Source organism: the organism of the source record quoted next, unplaced genomic scaffold (genome assembly GCF_019419815.1).
Source record: "Pyrus x bretschneideri cultivar Hongxiangsu unplaced genomic scaffold, Pyrus_bretschneideri_v1 Contig44, whole genome shotgun sequence".
NCBI lineage: Eukaryota > Viridiplantae > Streptophyta > Magnoliopsida > Rosales > Rosaceae > Pyrus > Pyrus x bretschneideri.
In genome coordinates, this window is record NW_025999768.1 from 1614577 (window position 1) to 1636369 (window position 21793).

At 39.2% G+C, this 21793-nt stretch overlaps 3 protein-coding genes and 1 pseudogene across 3 annotated transcripts; 2 read left to right on the plus strand and 2 right to left on the minus strand.

Moving 5' to 3' along the window:
* The first annotated feature begins 1132 nt into the window (after nucleotides 1–1132).
* LOC103960703 (proline-rich receptor-like protein kinase PERK1) lies at nucleotides 1133–5257 on the plus strand. Its single transcript, XM_009373185.3, has 8 exons — nucleotides 1133–1767; nucleotides 2470–3033; nucleotides 3270–3356; nucleotides 3474–3544; nucleotides 3787–3863; nucleotides 4127–4274; nucleotides 4367–4528; nucleotides 4691–5257. Exons 1-8 carry the CDS (start codon nucleotides 1221–1223, stop codon nucleotides 5012–5014), a joined length of 1980 nt encoding a protein of 659 aa, XP_009371460.1. The 5' UTR covers nucleotides 1133–1220; the 3' UTR covers nucleotides 5015–5257.
* Nucleotides 5258–7479: 2222 nt separating this feature from the next.
* Nucleotides 7480–12752, minus strand: LOC103960700 (subtilisin-like protease SBT6.1). Its single transcript, XM_048567073.1, is given in 13 exon segments — nucleotides 7480–7778; nucleotides 7878–7938; nucleotides 8049–8540; nucleotides 8645–9138; nucleotides 9282–9662; nucleotides 9665–9858; nucleotides 9964–10217; nucleotides 10220–10232; nucleotides 10415–10597; nucleotides 10750–10868; nucleotides 11214–11366; nucleotides 11519–11643; nucleotides 12034–12752. Coding segments are annotated over 13 exon segments (3138 nt in total). The 5' UTR covers nucleotides 12611–12752; the 3' UTR covers nucleotides 7480–7686.
* A 1112-nt stretch (nucleotides 12753–13864) lies between these two features.
* Nucleotides 13865–18220, plus strand: LOC103960729 (annotated as a pseudogene).
* LOC103960699 (PXMP2/4 family protein 2-like) lies at nucleotides 17986–20412 on the minus strand. The gene is made up of 3 exons (XM_009373182.3): nucleotides 20053–20412; nucleotides 18711–18802; nucleotides 17986–18631 (listed from the first exon to the last, which is right to left on the minus strand). The coding sequence occupies exons 1-3, from the start codon at nucleotides 20203–20205 to the stop codon at nucleotides 18220–18222; spliced, it is 657 nt and encodes a 218-aa protein (XP_009371457.1). The 5' UTR covers nucleotides 20206–20412; the 3' UTR covers nucleotides 17986–18219.
* Nucleotides 20413–21793: the final 1381 nt, after the last annotated feature.

The window sequence follows — 21793 nt, forward strand, 5'->3', positions numbered from 1 at the left end:
TTGTTATTGATATTTCAAAATTCTCATTTTACATTCTAAATTTTATATATTTAAAAAAAATACACTTATGAAGAGTGTAAAATGAATTTTTTAAGTGCCGATAATAGTTTCCAACGAAATTTACAGCACCTCAAAGTTCTATTAAGTCTTGATTCGATTCTTAGTGAAGCAACTAGCTGATATTTGAAAAAAAAAAAAAAGTTCTATACAAATTACAAATTTCATGAATTGAATTGCAAAATGGGAACAAATTGCTAAATACCCTACAACCCCAAAATCTAGTATTTAGACACGTTTTTTTGTGGATTATGACATACAAGGTTATAGATGAAAACTCTCCAAATTGGATAATAACATCATCACCCTTCCCAATTATATAATACCTTTTTTTTTCTTTTTTTCATTTTTTCCATATGTGAATAATATCATGGATAATTTCAAGGTGTTCATACTTGGTACAAATGTAATCGAAAATGTTTAACAAACAATTATACAAATATTTAATTGAAAAATATACTCAGACAACCAATTTTTTCTTCTTTCAAAAATGGACTTTTACACACACGAAATAAATATTGTGGAAATTAATTTGGACCCATAAAACACGAATATCGTGCAGGAACGACTAAGAAAAACGAAAAAAAATAATAAAATTAAGAAATAAAAAAACAGAAGCCGTCCCATCCTATTTAACCACCAACCAAAACAGAAGAGTATAATCCCAGCCGAGTAATAGACGGAGAAACGCGCGGGCCAATCGTGTAGGCCCCACTCCTTAAGACCCCACAAGACGAGACTAAGCTCCCCACTCGGTGTCTCTCTCTCTCTCTCTCTCTCCTCCCAGCTTAGTAACAGCAAAGCACAGACGAAGACGATGATCTCTCTCTCTCTCCTAACCATGTTACTGAGGATTTATTTTGCTAAATTTATGAAATATTAAAATTTTAAAAAAGCAGAAGGAAAAAAAAGCAACAAAAATACCTTCCTTTAATTCCCGCAACCAAAAAAGCAAACGCTATCTGCTGTGTTTGTCTCCCTCCCTCTCGCTCTGCTTTCTCCATTAAAACCATTCAACATTCTCTCTCTCTACTTTTTTAGAGAGAGAAAAGATCGAAGCTTTTCACTCGCCGGAGCCAGAAAGGACTATTTCTCAGCTACCCATTTTCTTAAATTTTGCTTTTGATAAGTGCCCATTTCATTAGATTCGTTTGATTTACACAATGTCGGCTCCGGCGCCGTCGACCAACACAACCTCGCCGCCACCGCCCACAGCTCCGGCGCCTTCTGCGCCTACGCCGCCATCCCCCACCGCACCGCCTCCTTCGACTCCTAGCGCACCGCCACCAGCGACCCCGAGCGCGCCACCACCAGCCACTTCGTCGTCACCACCACCGTCGTCGACCACACCCACACCACCATCGACGACTCCACCTCCGGCCTCTTCTACATCCCCGCCGCCGCCGAAATCAACCACCCCATCTCCTCCTCCGCCGAAATCAACCACCCCGTCTCCTCCGCCGCCGACTTCTTCGGGTTCTACGCCTTCTACCCCCTCAAAGAGTCCTCCGCCTCCGCCAAAATCGTCTTCGTCGCCGTCACCGCCATCTTCAGGCTTGGAGTCGGGGGTTATAATCGGGATTGCCATTGGAGCTGTGGTGATCTTAGTGGTGCTGAGTCTTTGCTGCATTTTTTGCAGTAAGAAGAAGAAAAGGAGAAGAAGAGATGAAGAGTATTATATGCCTCCGCCGCCGCCTCCTGGCCCCAAAGGTATCGACTTTCCTTTGTTTCTTTACATTTTCGATCTGGGTTTCTTTAATTGAGTTTAAATTTGATTTCATTTGGAACGTTTTGATTGCTCTGCATGTACAATTTAATGGCAACGATATTTTCGGGTTTTTGAAGTTCGATTGAGTGAAAACTAAAAACAAAATGGTTATCAAACGGACATTTAGCGCAGCGGTCTTTGACTAAGATTCTTTGGGATTTTGGATCTGGTCATTGTATTAGAAAATGCTCTTCAGCATTTCTCCCTCCACGGTTCTCATTGATTTGCATTGTTGTCGATTTTTATCGTTCAATGTCTGAATTCGTGACATCTCCGTGTCTGATTTTATGAACTAGTATGAAGTACTGGTGAATCTGGTAAAGCATGATGTGTTCAGGGGTTATGATTGTGCATATTACGTTACTGTATTGTGTTAAGCATCATGTAGAAACATTTCCAGCCTGTAATACTCTGACTTGAGTTATGAATTTTAGTCTCAAATTTTTTAATATATTGTGTTCTTTTTATCTTTTGTGGTTTGTCTTGTTGTTTTTGTTTCTGTCACTCATTAATTTATTCGAGTTTGAAAGAATGTGTTTCTGAGGAAGTTTAACTTTGGTTGCCGGTGACTCCTCCATGTATTGCATTGAATTATCCAGCTGGAATTGAATACTGATTTCTGCGTGTTTGTTGGTATTTTCCAGTTGACCCATACGGTGGTCCGCCACATCAGTGGCAACAACATGCTCCTCCGCCTGGAAATCATGCAGTCAAAATGATGCCGAAGCCATCTCCGCCACCACCAGTAGCATCACGGCCACCACACTCACCACAATATAAGCCAAATCCGGTGGCACCACCACCACCTTTCACAAACAGCAGTGGAGGTTCTGGTTCCAATTATTCAGGGGGTGATCTACCCTCACCACCACCTCCACCAGCCTATTCCTTGGGGTTCGCTAAAAGCACATTCACATATGAGGAACTAGCGTTGGCAACTGAAGGCTTCTCGGATTCCAATCTTCTTGGTCAAGGTGGATTTGGATACGTACACAAAGGAGTCCTTCCGAATGGGAAGGAAGTAGCAATCAAGCAGCTGAAAGCTGGAAGTGGGCAAGGGGAGCGTGAATTCCAGGCAGAAGTTGAAATTATTAGCCGTGTGCATCACAGGCATCTTGTTTCACTGGTTGGATATTGCATGACTGGATCTGAGAGACTACTGGTTTATGAGTTTGTTCCCAATAATACTATGGAGTTTCACTTACATGGTAAGTTTGATTTTGCATCACATAATATTGAATTGATGATTAGAAACACCTTTATAGTCAAAAGTAAAGACAGTGAATTTATAATGTCTTTGTAGTTGATAGACCGTTGCTTGATTGTTTTATGCTGAACTCTCATTAATGTGTCAATAGGATTCAAGTTATGAGTAGATGATATTTATCATTGTGATGTTGGTCCGTACAGCTTACAAGGATCTGATAGAATATACGTATTGCAGGGAAGGGACGACCTACCATGGATTGGTCAACCAGACTAAAAATTGCTTTAGGGTCTGCAAAAGGACTAGCCTATCTTCACGAGGATTGTAAGTTATCCGAGTCTGTGCAGACGCACAAGGCACTTGACAAAGAATTAATTTGAATTGGTCCTTGACATCGGAACTTTAGATTTTACATTTTAATAATCTGTACGTGTTATGCAGGTCATCCAAAAATTATTCATCGTGATATTAAAGCCGCTAATATACTTTTGGATTTCAAGTTTGAGGCAAAGGTATGGACTGCATAAATTTCTTATGGCTTTTTCAATATTTACAATTCTTAAAATAAAAGTTAAACTTACTGAATGGCAAGTCGTTGCCTGCCTGAGTTTTGTTCTGGTTGATATAAGGGACCAGCTATTTCTGTGCCCTGTCAATTTGGCGGTTAAGTTAATCTCAGTCAAAATATATTGGGTGTGATCATGTCAAGGAGTTTTTAGTTTTCTATATCTGAGATTCACCGTCTTCGGCTCAGGTTGCGGATTTTGGACTTGCCAAGCTTTCATCTGATCTTAATACTCATGTTTCCACCCGAGTGATGGGAACTTTTGGGTAAGAGTTGTGAAACCCACTCCTATCATATTATAATTTCCAATGGACTTAGTTATCTTAATGATTTCAGTTTAAGATTGACCCAAAGTTTGACCATCATTTTATCAAGATTGAGTTCTCGAGATTGTAGTAAACGTTATTTGGTGTCATGACCGGATTTCATCTTAGTTTAGCTTGTCTAGATCTATCACCACATATTCAAGTTGCCTTGCTAGATGTATATTTACCTATCATTCATGTTCTTACATGCTCGCTACCTTCAGGTATCTGGCTCCGGAATATGCTTCAAGTGGAAAACTCACAGATAAGTCAGATGTTTTCTCCTTTGGGGTTATGCTTTTGGAGTTGATTACTGGACGTCGGCCTGTTGATGCATCTCAAACTTACGTGGAGGATAGTTTGGTTGAATGGGTGAGTAATAAGTCACTTTGTCTGTGAACAATGTGCATTGCGGTTGGTGTTTTTAGAGAATGATGACTAATGAGCATGTTCTGGCATTGTAGGCAAGGCCTGTGCTAACTCGAGCTTTGGAAGAAAGAAACTTTGATGGACTAGTAGATCCTAAGCTTCAGAATAGTTATGATCCCAACGAGATGGCTCGTATGGTTGCTTGTGCTGCAGCTTGCATACGTCATTCTGCACGGCGTCGACCACGAATGAGTCAGGTAAATTTTCTTCAGTAAGAGCTTAGTCTTTCATGTTCCACGAATGAATCTTCTAGATGTCATAGGTTGTGGTTGATCTGTCTCCATTGGACAAGCAAGATTTTCAAGATCTACCAGGGTTCTGTAACGCGTCTTCTGACCATATTTACTCAATACACACAGGTTGTCCGTGCTTTAGAGGGAGATGTGTCTCTGTCCGACCTCAACGAAGGAATCCAGCCTGGACAGAGCAATGTCTACAGTTCTTACGGGAGCTCGGACTATGACTCAAGCCAATACAAAGAGGACATGAAAAAGTTCAGAAAGATGGCATTGGGAAGCCAGGAGTACGGTGCTAGCAGCGAGTATAGCGCGCCTACCAGTGAATACGGTTTGTACCCATCCGGCTCAAGCAGCGGGGAAGGCCAAAGCCGCCAAACCACCCGAGAAATGGAATTGGGAAGGATAAAGAAAAACAATCGCGGTTTTAGCAGTGGAACCTCTTAAACACAGCCAATGCACCAGTTTTTTTCCTGTAAAAATTCCTCCCCCCCCTCCCCATATTCTTAACACTTATATCACATCGGTTTCAAGAACGGCTTGTTTGTGAACCAGTTCGATCTATTTTTTCCCCTCCATTTGACTTATTCGAATTATCGGTTTTTATAGTGTATTTAGCAGTGTTTATACGACAGCTGACAAAGATTGTTATCCAATTCTTTTTATCTATGCTTAATCTTTCTTCTTTCACATGTTTCCAAATATCTAACGATTTCTTAGCATTACAATTTTGCCATGTGTTGAGAGTTGTCTCACATCGGTGAGTGACAAAGTTTTCTATATGCTTATATAGTCTTGAGTTACTCCTTATTTTACCAATTGGTTTTACGGTGGAACCTCAATTTCATTATGGTATTTGTCTTCGTGTGAAGTCAAACAGCCACACGCATTCCACGTCACCCGTTGTTGTCCACGTGTAGGCTTGAAAATCCGCCACACGTGTGGCAGGGGCATGTTGAGAGTTATCCCACATAGGTGAGGGACAAAGTTTGGGTTACTTCTCATATTGAGTTATCCCACATCGATGAGGGACAAAGTTTGTTATGTGCTCCACATCACCTAGTTGTTGTCCACGTGTAGGCTTGAAAATCCGCCACACATGCAGCAGGGGCATGTATGTGGGACAAAGTTTGTTATGCGCTTATATGGTCTTGGGTTACTTCTCATATTGAACAAAGTTTGTTATGCGCTTATATGGTCTTGGGTTACTTCTCATATTGAGTTATCTCACATCGGTAAGGGACAAAGTTTGTTATGTGCTTATGTGGTATTGGGTTACTCCTCATATTGCCAATTGGTTTTATGATGAAACCATGCACAAATTATGTCAAGTTGTGCTGGTTGCCAATTTTTCTTCGGTGTCAATAGAAACTCAATGTCAAACATGTTTGACTCTTGAATTAGATTCAAGTCCTCAGTCACTCAGTTTTGCTGAATCAAATTCCAGTAATCAAATATGTATCGATACGTTGAGTGGGTTTAGTTACTCAAGAAAGACAGTTTTGCTGAATCAAATTCAATAGTTAGATGTGTGTCTGATACGTAAGGTGGGTGTAGTTGCTCAAGAAAAATGGGGACCAAGAAAACCTTGGGAATTCGTGCAAGCTTTTGAATGATGGGTTTGGTTTGCTGGATGGCATTAAAAGCCAAGTCAATTTAACCTGAAACGCTAACCCTTAACCCTAGTGGAATCTCGCAGCCCACATGTGGAATATAAGGAATTGAATCCGTTCCGGATCTTAGTATTTGGAATCTAAGGATCAAATTATCTAGATCGTTAATTGATGTGTAAAAGAAATCAGAGTTATTAATTTTATGTAATGAGCCACAAAAATAAGTTAACAAAAATCGTTGGATTGAATTTATACAATCAATAAAAATATAAAATATTGATCTAATTTAACCGTGAAAACATAACATGACACGATGAAGCTGTCCTACTCGAGAGTCCACCGCCACCCATGCTTGTTCGCTGTGCGTGTGCTGTATTTGCACATGCCTACCTACTTATTTTATACCCTCCCATGTGCCCTACCACTCTGGTGGGGACTGGCTACCGGCTAGGTTGTAGGGAAGGGACCTTCCTAAAGTACATGGAAATGGACAAGCAATGTCTGCCATTTCGTTTTTGATGCCCATCCGTGTTTTTTTATTTGTGTGGTTATAATTAAGTCATGTCAATATTTTATATTACTATTTATCTTTGTTCTATTATTTACGTCAATATTTTATATTATTATTTATCTTTGTCTTGTTATCTCTATAAAAAACAATATAAAACATTGATGTGGCTTAATTGTGACCACACAAAACAGGAAGTCATGGAAGGGCAGACAATCCTTGTCCCATGGAAATTCACCTTAAAAAAAAAAAAAACAAAGTACATGGAAATTTTGAATGACAAACCAGATGAACTCTCGAGTAGGACAGCTTCATCGTGTCATGTTATTTGTATAATAAGACGTAGTTTTTAGTAGTATTATTTGTATAATAAATATTTGTCACGTTTTTATTAAATGTACCACTTGTTCAATAAATATATGTGCCACATAATGTCTTCAGTTCTGAGTTTATCTCGTATAGAAGAGATTTTGGTGTTATATATGTGACTGCACAGACAGGTGGTCCAAAGGTCACGTTATGTTATCCCTATTTGAAGAGGAGCTTTCACAAGTTTGGGGTTGGTGTGACCCAAATGCAAAGATATCCCACTTGTTTGCGCGAAATAACCTTCATACGACGCGGTCAAACAATCTTGCTGAAGGTTTTCTCGAACAACATAATATACACGAATCCGAATACGGTCTGACATTGGGAAAAGTGCATTCCCCTAAAACGTTAAAATATCGGAAAATAGTTGCTTGCAGTTCGTTTGCGGTTCATAATATCGACAAGAAAGGTTATCAAAATTCTTGCCTAATACTCATGATTAGCATAAATACATATAGATTAAAGAAAATCAAAATTTGTTTGTACCAAATTCCTTACAACCACCAAACCTTATGGGTTGGGCAGTATAAATCCTAGAATGCCATTGCGTTCGGTTTTGCGCTAGCTCGAAGAATCTTATATTAGCGAATTCACGTTACCAAAAAAAAAAAAAAAAAAATCATCTGGAACTACAAATTAGAATACCGACCAGAACCAGATCCTTTCCTTCGCCACCAGCGCTTCTGTCGGATTCGCCAAAAGCTCAAAAATGCCAAAAGACCTACAAGTAGTAGCCAAGCAATTCACAAGTAAATGACGATCCGAAAAACCAGTATGATTGCAGGAACAAACCAATGAGTAGAACTAAATGATCACTTACCAATTGCAAGAATGATTGCAGGAACATACCAATGAGTAGGAACTAACACAGGCATGTCAAGCTGCAGGAAGGATTACAGGAATCTCTCAGCGTCATGTAACCATGTTATAGTATGATAGTGACAGTAAATGGAATAGCGGAAAATATCGTTTTCTAACCATTCTGGCTTACCTCGTCCCCATAGAACAGGCCCAAGTATCCCAAAGGATCACTTCTATTTTCCACAGTCAACTGGGTGTGCTTCAAATTTGAAGTATCGGCTGTAGAATTTAAACCTCTATCCAAGTCAACCACAGAATAGCCCGGTAATCTTCTGTTTGTTCCCCTGACCTGTGAACTGTAACCTTTAGTCCCCCAGATTTCAAATACAGAGTCACTCCCACACATCAATTCCCTTCCCATAACAGCAGAATATGTAGAAAAATTCACGTCAGTTCTACGAGACGGTAATTGGTTGTCTTCTATATGTAAAGGTGAATTTTGTTTAACCGAGTTTGAGAAAAGCACGGGATCCTTGATGTTTCCACCCGTGAAATCTAATATTTTCCTCAAGAGCCAATAACAATTTGTCACCATATGACTGCTGTCCAGACAGTTAGAATCTCCATAGACTACAACACGACCTTCACCCGCCTCCACAAGACCAAGAATGGGAGAATCTGCCTACATTTATCAACGGGCATCATCATCATATCACATGAATCATGATTGAGTTTGATTATGAAAAAAAGAAAGCAGAAAAGTGAATAAGTAGCCTTTGAGCTCACCGTGGTCATCTCAGGAGTCCGAAGTACATTTTGAGTGGCCCCGCTCTCAGAGCTATCAACTAAAGGGAACTTGTGCAAATAACCAACGCGTGGAAACCTCACAATATCCGTTCCAGATGCATATCGACTATGCTCACCATTAATAGAAAAAACACCATTCAGAATCTTATCTCCAAATGCAATCCCAAATGGAGCTAAAAGGTCATTCAATGCTGGAATATTTGCGCCACCAGTGACTGGAGTCCACCAGCTCCATGTGTTATCATCAAAGAATCTCATCTTCACCATTGTGTCCACATTATACCATTCAGAAAACACCGCTAGTCCCAGTCCAGAATTAAGAACATCATCTCGAAGCTTTTCAATCTCCTCCTGGAAGTACTCTTCTTCAAGATCTACAAGAAGAAGTGTCCCATACCGGAGAGCATCAAAGCAAGTAAATGGCGAACCAAGTGTTTCGACATAATACCCAGCGTCTCGTAACATGTTGAACAACGGAAATTGGCCGTTGATATAGATCCAAACCGTTCATTTCTTTCCATTCGTTAGTATCTTTATTACTATTACCAAATCAAATGACCGTAAAAGGATGAATTCTCTCTTTCGAATCATTAAATCCCATAAAGGATAAATTAACTAATGTGAAAATTCGTATGCAGGTGATCCCCATGCCAGTCAAGAATATCATTACGGACATACAAAGAATCTCTAGGGATATAACCTGGAGGGTATTTAATATTGTGAAACTGATCCCACAAAACTCGTTTCGATCTTGGTGGAGTTGGGACAATTTTCAATTTCAACTGAAGCACACAAGTACTCATCCGATGATCCATCTCTCCTAGAGCTGGAGGACTGTATACCCTAAGAGTAACATTGCCTCCTATCTCTCCAGAAAATTGTGCCCCTTCATCCTTAATTTGCATGTGAAGTGCTAAATAACCAGTCCAAGGCCAAATAACTTCAGAATAAGTAAAGTGAATGCTTAGAAGATTCCCTACATCATCTGAAGGATGCATGTCGGTGGACTTTCAACGTAGCCTATTACACCCATCCCATTTAGAATGGTAGTATTAAAGATAACAGGCATGGCACCTGCATAAAGGGGCTGACGACAGAAGGGCCAAGAGTAAGGGCAATCTGTATAATCGAGAGTGCTAGGAAAGATGCTGGCACGAGGTTGGTAACTCTTGAGGATTTCATATGATTCTAACCTGACCAAAAAGTCAAAAATTAAAACTAAAAACCATAAATGCCAATGCTGGAACAGCTGGACTTTAAGGCAAAAACCAAGGGGCCTACAAATCAGGAGTACTTACAGATCAACCCTGCCTGCACCCTGCTCATACATATTTGGACCAGAAAGCTTCGCAGCACCCTGAACGAGTGCTTGTTTCATGCTTGCTGGATTTAAAATATCCTTCCTAATGCTCACAGGGATAACACTGACAAGAAGACACACCATACCAGCAACCACAGGACTTGCCACACTTGTGCCTGATAAGCTTTTACAGCCTTTACTGATCTCGGATCCCATGATGTCCCGTCCATATGCAACAACATCTGGCTTCACTTCACCCGACCATAACTGTATGGAGAAAACTCAAATAGTTCATGATTTGCACATTCAATGTTATAACAAAGATAGATTGTACCGCTAAAAGAATAACAAATGATCGGATATATCTCAAGATCAGTTAAAAACCTCCAGAAGGGAAAAAAACTAAAGCAATCACAATAAGCAGTACGAAAGAAAAGATATTAGATTACCCATGAGGCATCTCCCATGTACTCATGTCACGTGACGAGAAAGAAGCAATGTGATCACTGTAGTCAATGCCACCGACGCCAATGAGATCACTGTGGTCTGCTGGATTGTTTAGAGTGCCGTAAAGTGGTCCATCATTTCCAATTGCCGAAACCATAATTATGTTGTTTGCAGTTATTTCCCAACCCGGTGAGCAAATGAGCAGAACAAAGCTAAGCAAAATATGTTTCATGATTCAAAAGCATAAGTATAATATATGCCCACAATCGTCTGAGTGCAATCGCTGATGGAGATCCAAAGCCACCACACTAAGGTTCTTTACGCAATATGGAAAACTACCTTCTCTACAAATGGGAGGTCCAAATAATCAGGTCCACCAATACTCAGATTTAGCACATCCATATTGGTTGCAATTGCATAGTTGAAAGCGTCAAGGAACCATGATGTGTATGATACCTGCAATAAGCTGAATACAAGCTTCTCATAATTTTGCAAAATTTGATTTTAGCCAAATGAAACACCATGAAGCCAAGTATTTCAAATAACACGTTGACTTATATATCATAGGCCGATACAAAGTTTCCGAAATCTAGCCTCCGTTCCTTTCTTCCAAAAACGAGATCAAATATAGTAATATTTGTGAATCAACAATGCATATATGTGCAACAAAAAAACACACTTCACCCACTTATGGGATAGAACGTGAAATATGAATGTAACTTTGTGTTTTTCCCTTGGTATGCTATTTTATTCTAGTCATAATGTCACGTCAATAATTCTTCAAATGTCCGATGTTGTTACCTGTGCATCTGTGAACACACGAAAAGCATAAATCTCTGTGTCAGGAGCAAAACCAAGACACTCTGCATCTACACCAGCAATAACACCAGCAACAAATGTCCCATGCCCAAGGTTGTCATTTAAAGTATCTTTATTTGTCCAGTTTGTGCGCTCCTGCATAATTGTTCAAACTTTAAAACCAGTATTGCACTGAGAATTTTTTTTCGAATCAAACAAATATGTATTAAGGTAAGTAATGCCAATTAACCGACTGCAAAAAACACACAAGGGAAAAAAACTCCAACCTTTTTTCCATAATAAATTACCTTGATATTACGAAAATGCGGGTGATTAGCTCGAATTCCAGTGTCAAAGAAGGCCATTTTGACATTTACACCAGTATAACCTTTTTCCCAAAGGGACTCAGCCCCAAACACAAGGGAATCAAGAATAAACACAAGGGAAATATTCAAGAATCAAAACAGCCGATTTTTGAGACACAAAAAATGGCTTCTCCAGGTCAATATACATAAGTATCAGTGAGAAAAACAAAATGCTGCATTCAATATTCCTTCGATTATCGAGTTAGAAATCGTAATGTGATTTTGGTAGTTTAAGAAATTGGCGCTCTGCATTATAAGCTTCCACTGCAACACCATACAAAACAAAAACAGACCACAACGCCATTTTGTTTTCGGAATCATTAACACCCCCGAAAACTGAATTATGAAAAACTTGTAACTTACTCAACCTAATAAGATAAACGACCGTTAACAACATAAAAGTACCAACTTCCAAGTTTCTTACTTTTCCCAAAACTTCACACAAAAGCACCAAAAACCCACCTGAGACATGAGCTGCCTTCTCCAGCTAATCGAAGAATTGCTTGTGGCGGAGTAAAATGCATTGCCGCCGGCTTCACTGAACGACATCCCCGTCAAGATCTTCCCTGGCCGCTTCTTCCCATCGACAAAAGCCCCAACTCTGTCCCTTTTCCCCTCAGCAAGCAAACCCCTTCCATACCTCAGATCCGCATTCACATCCTTCACCATTCCCAACCTCCCCATTTCCGAAAATAGCCTTTCTTTCGCCGAGTCTTCTATCCAAACCAACCCGAAATCCGTCGGATACTTCTTCGCTGGGTTGTTCCTCTCGATCCAATCCCACCCATCGGATCGCACACACGATTTTAAATACTCTCGGAACTCCTCCGCCCTCCTGTACTCCACAAATCGAACGACGTACCTTTGGCGGTTGGCCTGGGGACGCGACGAATTTGGGGGAAGGTTTCGGTTTAGGGTTGGGGAATTTTGGGGTCTGAAATGGAGGAGAGAGATGGAGATGGAAACTGAAATGGAGATGACGACGAAGAGAAGAGAGAGCGATGACGTGGTGGCGCGAGGAGGAGGAGCGGTCATGGCGACGGCGGCGCTATAGAGATTGGCGGAGCTGAGGATTCATTGATTTGGCGGGAAAACTCTCGCATCGGAGAGAGAGAATTCGGGTCGCTCCAGAGAATATCTGTTAATCGTCAGTTATAACTTGTCTCTTATTCTTCTGCGTCTTTTCACCACGTACGTAAATAATAAAATAATACAGATTTTGTGCAGCAATCATTTTTTATTCATATCTGGTCATCAATTCTTTCTTTTAGTAGAATGGCCCATCAAATTTTTCTTTTTTGTAGAATGGCCCTTGACTTTTGGTTCTTATTGTTGCTCAGTAGCTCAGTTAGTTCGCGTGGTTTCAATTGTAACGATTTTATTCTTTTATTCTTGTATTATGGTATTTCGCTTGTAATTCAAGGACACATACATCCAAATTCTTGTCTTAAACACATTCAAGGGTACTAAAGAATCTTTGAAATATTTATTTATCTGTTTCTCCTATCAATTTTCACATTATATTGGATTTGAGGACTGTGATTTATCTAAAATTCAGCTTCAGTTCTTTAGAAGTTTGAATAAATATTTATTGAAATTTAATAATAAAAAATTGCAATTTTAAACAAACAGTAGTTCCAATTGAGCCTAATGTAAATATCTCAAAAAGACATAAGTATCTCTACGATGTGTGGTGATTCCGTCAATCAATTGGATAAATTTTTTTGATGTGGTCTAGAATTGTAAGGGTACCAAATTACAAGGGTAAAATCACTAGAATTGAAAACCACATAGAGTAAATTGGAAAACGGGAAAATGACAAGGACGAAAGTAAATTTGGCCTTATTTTTGTTTTAAATTGTTTGCTTGAACGCTGCGTTTCGACGACGGCGGCTCTGTATAAGATCATCTCCAACCGAAGGGTCCAGAGGATCAAAAATAGTCCGAAAATCGTCTCCAATCGAGGACTAAGTTAGAGGGCTCATTGGTCCCACGGAATCTAAAAGGGCCAAGAGGTTGGCTGCAGGCTGGCCAGAAATTCAAAAAATCATGTCGGTTATAACCGACAGGAATGCTTAAATTTTTTTTTAATCCAATGGCTAGCTGACTAGCCGTTGTATTCAATTTTTTTTTTTTGATTTTTGGGCCTTTTTTTTTTTTCAAGTTCTTAAAAATTCTAATTTTTTCCTATAAATACCTAAACCATTTATTAAATTTAAGTTCTAATTTTTTTAGATTTTTGGACCAGTTACCGTTGTAATTTTTAAATATAAGTTATAGTTTTTAAATTTAAGTTGTTGTTGGATTTGAATTTAAGTTGTTGAAGTTTTTAAATTTAAATAATACATTATGTTTGAGACTATGATCCTCAGAAGGAGATGAATTTTTATGACAATGCTAAAACGAGCTCTATAACACTCCATTAGGGGCAAAAGCAAATACGATCACGTAGTATTCATTAAAATATTAAAATCTTTTAAAGCCAGAGGCTAAAACGAGCAGAGCAGCTCTCGGTTGGAGATGGCCTAACGCTGCCTCCATCTCCAACGCTATCTGTAAAAAGAGCAAAATCCACTCAAAGCTTGAAGCTTTGTAAATGGCGCGAGCTGTAATCCTACCCTCGCAAACCAGTACCTAAACATTACTTTCCTCCATCCCAAAATACCCCTAACGACATGGTAACTCCCGTTCATGTCCCGCCAAGTTCTCTGCAAGTGCTCGTCCGCCCAAGCAGCACCAGCCTCCGCAGTCGTCGACATGGCCAAGTACAAGGAAGCTTTCGCCAGACGAATGGCCGTGGCGGGACTCAAACCCCACTACCGCATCGGTCTGTTTTCCCTGTTCTCTGCAAATTATTAACTTGCTTTTTTTTCTTTCATTTTACGGGCTTAGTTTCGCTTGTTTTGCTCTCCGGATATCGGGGTCGTTTGGGACTGCTTCTTTTGCATAAGTGCTTCTGCTAGAAGTTCTTTTATAATAAGCATGTATAGAATATTGATAAGAAAGCACTTGACGGTGGCACATAGCAGGTGGTGCTTCCATCTATGACCGAGAAGCGCTTTTAAAAGATTTTGTCAAACGTAGTTCAAAGCGCTTTTGGCCACCCTAAAGCAATTTTGGCCAGTTAAGAAGCAATCCCAGACAGGTCCTTTGATTCTTTGTGGAAAATAAAAAGGGTCCTATTTTACTTGTTTTGTTGCTTTTGATTTTGTAGCTATTGGAGTTTCTGGAGGTCCAGACAGCATGGCCTTATGCGTTTTATCTGCCCACTGGAAAGCTCAAGACTTTAATGCGAAATGTGACAATGGCGGCTTCGTTGCGGGCTTTTGGCTATAATTGTGGACCATGGGCTGCGCGCTGAGAGCAAAGAGGAGGCCAACACTATCTCCAATCGGGTCTCGAAGATTGGTAATTTTCGGTTGTTGCTGCTGATATCTTGTTTTGGTGCCTTCGGTTTTAAGTAACACAGTGAATTCTGTTTAAGATTTGTGGTAGAAGTAAGATAAGCCAATGTGAAGTTTGTGCAGGACTCAGAAGTTACATTGCCTGCTGTGATTGGCCGGATGGTCACCCAAAACAAGGTCACTTGCAAGAAGCAGCTCGTGACATGAGGTGGCTAATGGTTCATTACATTTGTGGTTTAACTGGATATGGAAAATATTTCATTTGCGATTTTGTTAAAATCGGGGTTTAAATGTCAGGTACGAGATGTTTCAGAACATTTGCATCCAAAACCGGATTGGTGTGTTGCTAATTGCACATCATGCTGACGACCAGGTTTGTCCAGCAATAATTCAAATAATGTTTCTTTCTGTTGCTGTATCCGTATGTGTGTGCGTGTGAGGCATTTACAAGTATCTATCAGCTTATGGTGTAGTGGTTATGGTAGTATTCCTCCTGTACTGATTTCGACTTTCCAGACTTGTTCCAGGCTGAGTTATTTGTTCTCAGACTATCTCGCAATAGCGGTGTTCTTGGACTTGCTGGTATGGCCTTTCACTTCTCAAATTTTCTCTACGTATACCCATTCTTGTGCCAAAGTTTCCAGAAACCATGGTATCCTTATTGTTCGTCCGCTCTTGGATCTAGCGAAAGATGATATGAACAAGGTTAGTGCAATAGAGCTGGGCTAGTTTCTGTTAATTATACATTTTTCTCTGATTTGTATTTTGAACCAATTTGAGTTATTTTCTCACACAATTTTCTGCAGATATGTGAAGGAAGTAATCAGGTCTGGGTGGAAGATCCAACGAATCAAAGCCAGTTATATGCTCGTAACAGAATTCGATTGTCCTTAAGAGACTTAACATGTGAGTTCTAATGAACATATTTTCAATTGTTTCTCCGGGCAAAAGTTGTGTTGCCACTTTTCTTGTTTGCAAACACATGTTCACACTACTAATGTCTTTTCCCTTTCCCCAGGTGCATTCAGGTTGGAGCTACAAGCAGTTATTGCTGCCTGTCGCAAAATACGCAGATACGTTGATCATGTTTGCAGTAATTTGATAGGTAAAGCAGTGACTTTTACGGATGTAAGCATCATTTGATGTTCATAAACTTAACTGTTGTACCTTCTGATAACTGATAACTACTGCAGCCAACTTTTCGTTTGACTATAGTCTAAAGATTTCTGAATATATTTAAGAAATCTACTTGATATTGCTGCCTGCAGCTCGGATATGATGTTATTGATTTAGAGATTCTTAATCAATCAGAAATCGAGGATATATGCATGTCAAAGTTTATTGCCTTGGTTTTGAAGGTACATCGGATATTACCATACAAGTTGTTTGGTGTTATAGTTATAGTTGTAGAAACATATATCTTTTGACAAATGTATGTTCGTGCCATTTTCCAGTTCATCTCACAGAGGAACAGGCCAATTCGAGGTAGCACTTCAAAATTGCTTTTGGATTACATGCGTACTTTACCATGCAAGGTACTGCTTTCTCAACGATACTTACCAACTTGATGTGCATCTCAATTCACGGATGTTCACAAACGATTGTGTGTTATTTAGCACTTAAATCTGAGTTAGCTTTCATGATATGTCTCAACAGCGGTATCTGCTATTAGTTTCATTGAAATATCGTTCTGTTTTACCTATTCTGCAGACCTCCCTGACTGCAGCTGGCTGCTACATTTCACCGGCTCCTTGTTCTAGAGGAATGAAAGCTCTAATTTGTGTTTCTGTCGATAGTCCTCTACCTTTAAAAATGGGATTATCCCGCTTACACTTTCAGGCAGAACAGGAACACAGTACTCTAGATGAGATAGAGCATATTATAGCAGATAGCAAATCGTATGCAGATTCTTTGGTTCCAAATGCATCAGATGTGCATTTCTTGGAAGGAACTGCTGAATCAATTCTAACTGGAGCCAGGCAACTCGGTATGATTAGCAAGTCAACCTTTACAAGTACCCTTTTATTGCAGAAGGAAGAGATTAACAATTTCAAGTCTAGTAAAGTCACAGCTGACTACAAGTCACAGCATGGGGTCAAATCTGCTAGTACGTCACGGAGTGAACCACTTCAACCTGGGCAAATATGTTGCTTCATGAACCGATTCTTTATCACATGGGATTTGAGTGAGGAAGTTACTGAAAATGCAACTTCCGAGGAAGCTAATTGTGGTGGGGTTTTGGAGGAAAAAAGTCGCTACTGTTGCAGATCTTGTGTATTTGGTCATGACACGGTAGTTGAGGTGCGCAACATGATTGAACCGGATTGGCTGTATCTTGCCAACTTGTTGAAGTGTCATACTTTGGAAAACTTTCAAGAACATAGACATGCTTTGGATAATGTGGTAGAGCAAACAGAAGAGAAGACGAACAAGTGTTTAGATTATGCAAGGCTCTCAGCACAAAGAGCTCTTGTATCCCTGAGGTCCATCCCTCTTGCTGCACGAAGAGGCCTGCCCGTCCTGGTCAACGGTGAAGGACTACTGCTAAGCATCCCAGTAAGTTTTCGTATATCCCAACTCTGAAAGGGTAGCCTCTTAGTTTTGTTTTCGCATATTTATATGATATTTTGTAGCTGTGTAACCTGTTTCCTAACAAGTAACAATATTTATTTTTCTTTACAGAGCATTGCCTTCGAACACTGCCCACGCTTAGCGATATCTGCAACATTCAAGCCAAAAGTACCACTTGGCGGAGGTCATACTTCGTTCATCTAGTCGCTGTACTTTCCAGTTCAGCGGGACATTGGAGTCGATATATGACCCCCAGCTTCAAGCCCCAATTTTGTACTGCATTTAGATTATGTTGCAACATGTATTTTACCCCAGCAAGCTTCAAACCCCAAATTTCCACTGGGGAAACATTTTGTACGCTAAAAATGTATTTCTTGAGTCAATATATGATGCGTTAATCTACGTATGAAGAACACGAAGAAAAAGGCGGAAAACTGAAAAAATTAAACTGTGTTCTTCATTTCTTTGTAAAAGTGTTATTGAACACATACAACTTGAAAACAATTGCATCACACTCCCATAACCCCAACATCGAAAACCAGCGGTTGGTAGTCCCAGGAGGGCTTATGATGCTTTCTGCCTAAAGCACATACTTTTTCCTCCATTTTGTACTACTCTAAACTGAAGAAGCGAAGGAAAGAACAGAAAATTGGTAGAAGCAGAAGATAATCATAATCTGCCCTGACCTCCTCGTTCCTTAACCGAAGTAAAAGATGTGAACCACTGCTTCCAAGCGGCATCCTTTTGCTGCTCGACCCATGACAAAAAGGCACTGTCCAACAGGCAAAAGATGTTTACATAGAGGAGTTGGTACCTCACAGGAACATATCGGAAATTCGCAATCTGAACAATTGGCCACACACCACCCTCCAACGCAAGGGCTGGTAGGAAATCTCTCTTCAAATCTTCCTTCACCTGAACAGAATTCTTGCCCGTGGAAAATCCCATGTAAGTGAAAAACACCAACAAATCCAAGGGGCCAAAGATAAGGCCATCCATTGCCACTTTAGCAGCAACAAACCGCGCTGACTTGGGTTGTAGGTGAAGTTTCAGCTTTATAAACTTGTCCAAGCCTTCGTACCTACAAACAAGCAATGTTATACCTTTTCCTTTTATTTTCTTATAGCCGGAGGGAAAAGAAACGATTAGGTAAAACAAACCAGAAATGGCCAACTGGTCCAACAAAGGCAAAACCAAATGTGCTTGTGATAGCTACGCGTTTCCAGTTAACTTTGAAGTCTGCGTCTGTATCCTGTTGCATGAAATATATAAATTTTCATCATATGTGCAGAGAAGGTAGTTGATGGACAAAATACTAAACTGCTTAACTACACAGTGACTTGAAGTGAACAAACAGACACCAACAACGACTAGAACTAAAAATCAATCAGGTTCCACTCCACAAAGTTCAGCTGCATCATTTGATGTTAAGTCCAACAGTTAACAAAGTTTGAGCAAACAAATAAGTGGAGAGAAAAAGGGATCAAGGCTTAATTAGATACAATCTACATTAAAGAACAAGATAGAAAGAGCTACATTAGAAACCCATACTTGCACATACACACGCACACGCACAGAATGATATATTTCAGTGGTACCTGAATTTCATAGTTCATTTTTCATTTTGCAAGACATAACTGAACTGAAAAGTATCTTTGCCTGCATATGATAAAAGTAGTTCCTTGACAAGCCTATCCTAGTACTTAAATACAAAAAATAATGACAGGAAAAACATATTTGAAGCAAAGTGCCAACAAGGTAATCCTGATATTATGCACCATCTGAGCAAGACAATTATATCAAATACTAATCCGATGTCTTATTTCAGAATAAAACAATGTTTCGCTGATAAGTAAAATATAAAAGAAGAGAATTGAATGAAACAAGGTTCCTCTATGTAGTTATAAATCAAAGGATGACCGACTGCAGGTGTGAGCAAATAGCATGGGTTGCATAGCTAAAACCAATAAGCTCATCTGCAAACGCTAGTAGATAATCTTCTAGTATCATGTCATGAAATTATCATCTCTGGTTGCAATGGCATCCATTTTCTGTAACGGAATTCATCGATTTAATTGATAAATAATTTGGCCATTACAGAAAATGAAGCCATCGCCGGTTCATAGCCATTGAATCATTCCATTATCTGCACTCTATAGTCCATAGTATCCTTATTCTGGATGATAAATGATACACTGAAAACTGTCGAAAGTATCGAGTTCTACAAGACATAGAAACAGACCCACAATCAATGTTCTCGAATTCTGAAGAACAGATTCATGAGTTCAAACAAACAAGGTATCTACTTCTCAAAAAACAGGAAACTTCACTCTAAAACAAGTAAATAACAATTACACAAAGCAATGTAAATTACCCAACTTTTTTCGAAAAACCCAACTCAAAAGGAGAAATATGCAGCTACCCAGTTCCCGAAACCAAGAAACTGAATCGAAGAAATGAAATTACAGGTTCCGGATACGAAATTAGAAAAACCCAACTCACAGAAAGGTGAAGGCGCCTTCTTGCGTTGGAGTGAGTAACGTACTGGGCGGCAATGTCGCCGACGCCCCAGAGGACGCCGGAGCTGATGACCTGGGTTTTGAGTGGGTGGAAAGAGAGGCAGTTCTGGTACCATTTCCAGAGCTTCATCATCATTTGTGGTGGCTACTGCGACTCGGTGCTCGGCGTCTGTGGGAGGAGAGACGGCAAACGGCGGAGGAGGTTGGAGGCTTTTCTTTGAAGGTAGAAGCTTTGACAACGGAGGTCCCTTTATTTGGGAACAAGTTGGTAAGACTGATCGTTTTCTGGATTTTGCCAACCGTGGAATGAGGGAGTTCGATTTATTTTTGCTAATAGTAATTTCTCTGACTTGCTAGTTGCTAATACTAAAATAGGACTTACTGATACGTTCTAGTTCTTTTTCATCTGTACGGAAGGGTTTTTATATTGGATTCTCACCATCTCATTTTACTGTAGTTAATATAGGTTGTTAAAAAAAAAAAACTAAAAATTAATTTTGATAAAAATTAATAAATAAGAAGAGAGATACTACGACGTTATCAACATAACATTTTAGATGAGAGAGATCAAAACAACTTACTTAGTACAAATATATTGCCTTTTTGATATTAAAGAACGTCACGATGACTAATTTGTGTTATGAAAGTCATTCTTTGAAATGATGTTCTAAACGATTCCAATAAGTTTGATACTCTACTCTAACATTACGTGCTTTTTTTAAATTACAACTCGTATCAACATTTTTAATAAAGAAGCAGTGATATTCTAAAGTACTTTAAGAAAAAATTGAACACGGTGTGACAAGGTGAATATTCTATTCTAATTCATATTTCATATTTAAAGGACACTGGAAAAGGTAGAATCGAGCTCAAATATGTAAAGTTTGATATTTTCCGCCAGAATTAACTTGGCTGCTGAACATTTCAACAGCCACTCCTGCTTACACCTAATCCCGTGTGGACACGTGTCCAAGTTTTGACACCCGAGATTGGGTGTAAGCAGGAATGGATGCTAAAAATTCAGCAACCAAGTCTTGTTCTTTTCCGCCTTTTCTCTTTGGTTATAGTGTTCTTTTCCGCCCTTTCTCTTTGGTTATAGTGTTGATTTTGATTGATATTTTGTTAAGCCCTTTTTTTTCTATTTTGTTGATTTTATTGTGGAAAAATCTTGCATAAGGAAATCTTGGATAATAGACAAGGAGAAATGACCACATAGGTTTGAACTCAAGTGGTACAAAATAAAGAAAAAAAATGGTCCAAAAAGAGAAGGAAAAAAACACAAAAGGAGGATAATATTGTGGTCCTTGTAATTTTCGACCACTAAATAAAATAAACTATAATCCAAACTAGCTATTAACATAAATTTTTTTTGTCAATTAAAAGAAGGTAAAAATACTATTTAGTAATCTATCACATAAAAAAATAATGTGAGATAATGTAATTTCATAAAATTAAATTTTGTTGTTTTTTATGATGCTTGAACTACAAGTGATTTTTTTATATTAAAAAATAAAAAATAAAAAATAAAAAACAAAAACCTCTATTCCCGCTCTCATTCTCACGTTCCCTCCCTCCCATTTAAAAACAAACATAAGTTTTGATCAAAGACGAGTTTGAGCTATGTTATTGTTAACTCATTGTGAGACTAAACCTACTTGTTTTCTTAGTGACTAGCATATGCCCCACACTTTGGTGTGTGAAAATAATTTTTATTTTAATTTTAA

Excerpts from the sequence above, each read along its gene's own strand:
- LOC103960703 (XM_009373185.3), top strand. The coding sequence starts at position 1,221 with ATGTCGGCTCCGGCGCCGTCGACCAACACAACCTCGCCGCCACCGCCC. Across the intron at positions 3,034-3,269 it reads TATGGAGTTTCACTTACATG|GGAAGGGACGACCTACCATG; the intron begins GTAAGTTTGATT and ends TACGTATTGCAG. Across the intron at positions 3,545-3,786 it reads ATTTCAAGTTTGAGGCAAAG|GTTGCGGATTTTGGACTTGC; the intron begins GTATGGACTGCA and ends TCTTCGGCTCAG.
- LOC103960699 (XM_009373182.3), bottom strand. The coding sequence starts at position 20,205 with ATGATGATGAAGCTCTGGAAATGGTACCAGAACTGCCTCTCTTTCCAC. Across the intron at positions 18,803-20,052 it reads GAAGGCGCCTTCACCTTTCT|GATACAGACGCAGACTTCAA; the intron begins GTGAGTTGGGTT and ends TTCATGCAACAG. Across the intron at positions 18,632-18,710 it reads GGACCAGTTGGCCATTTCTG|GTACGAAGGCTTGGACAAGT; the intron begins GTTTGTTTTACC and ends GCTTGTTTGTAG.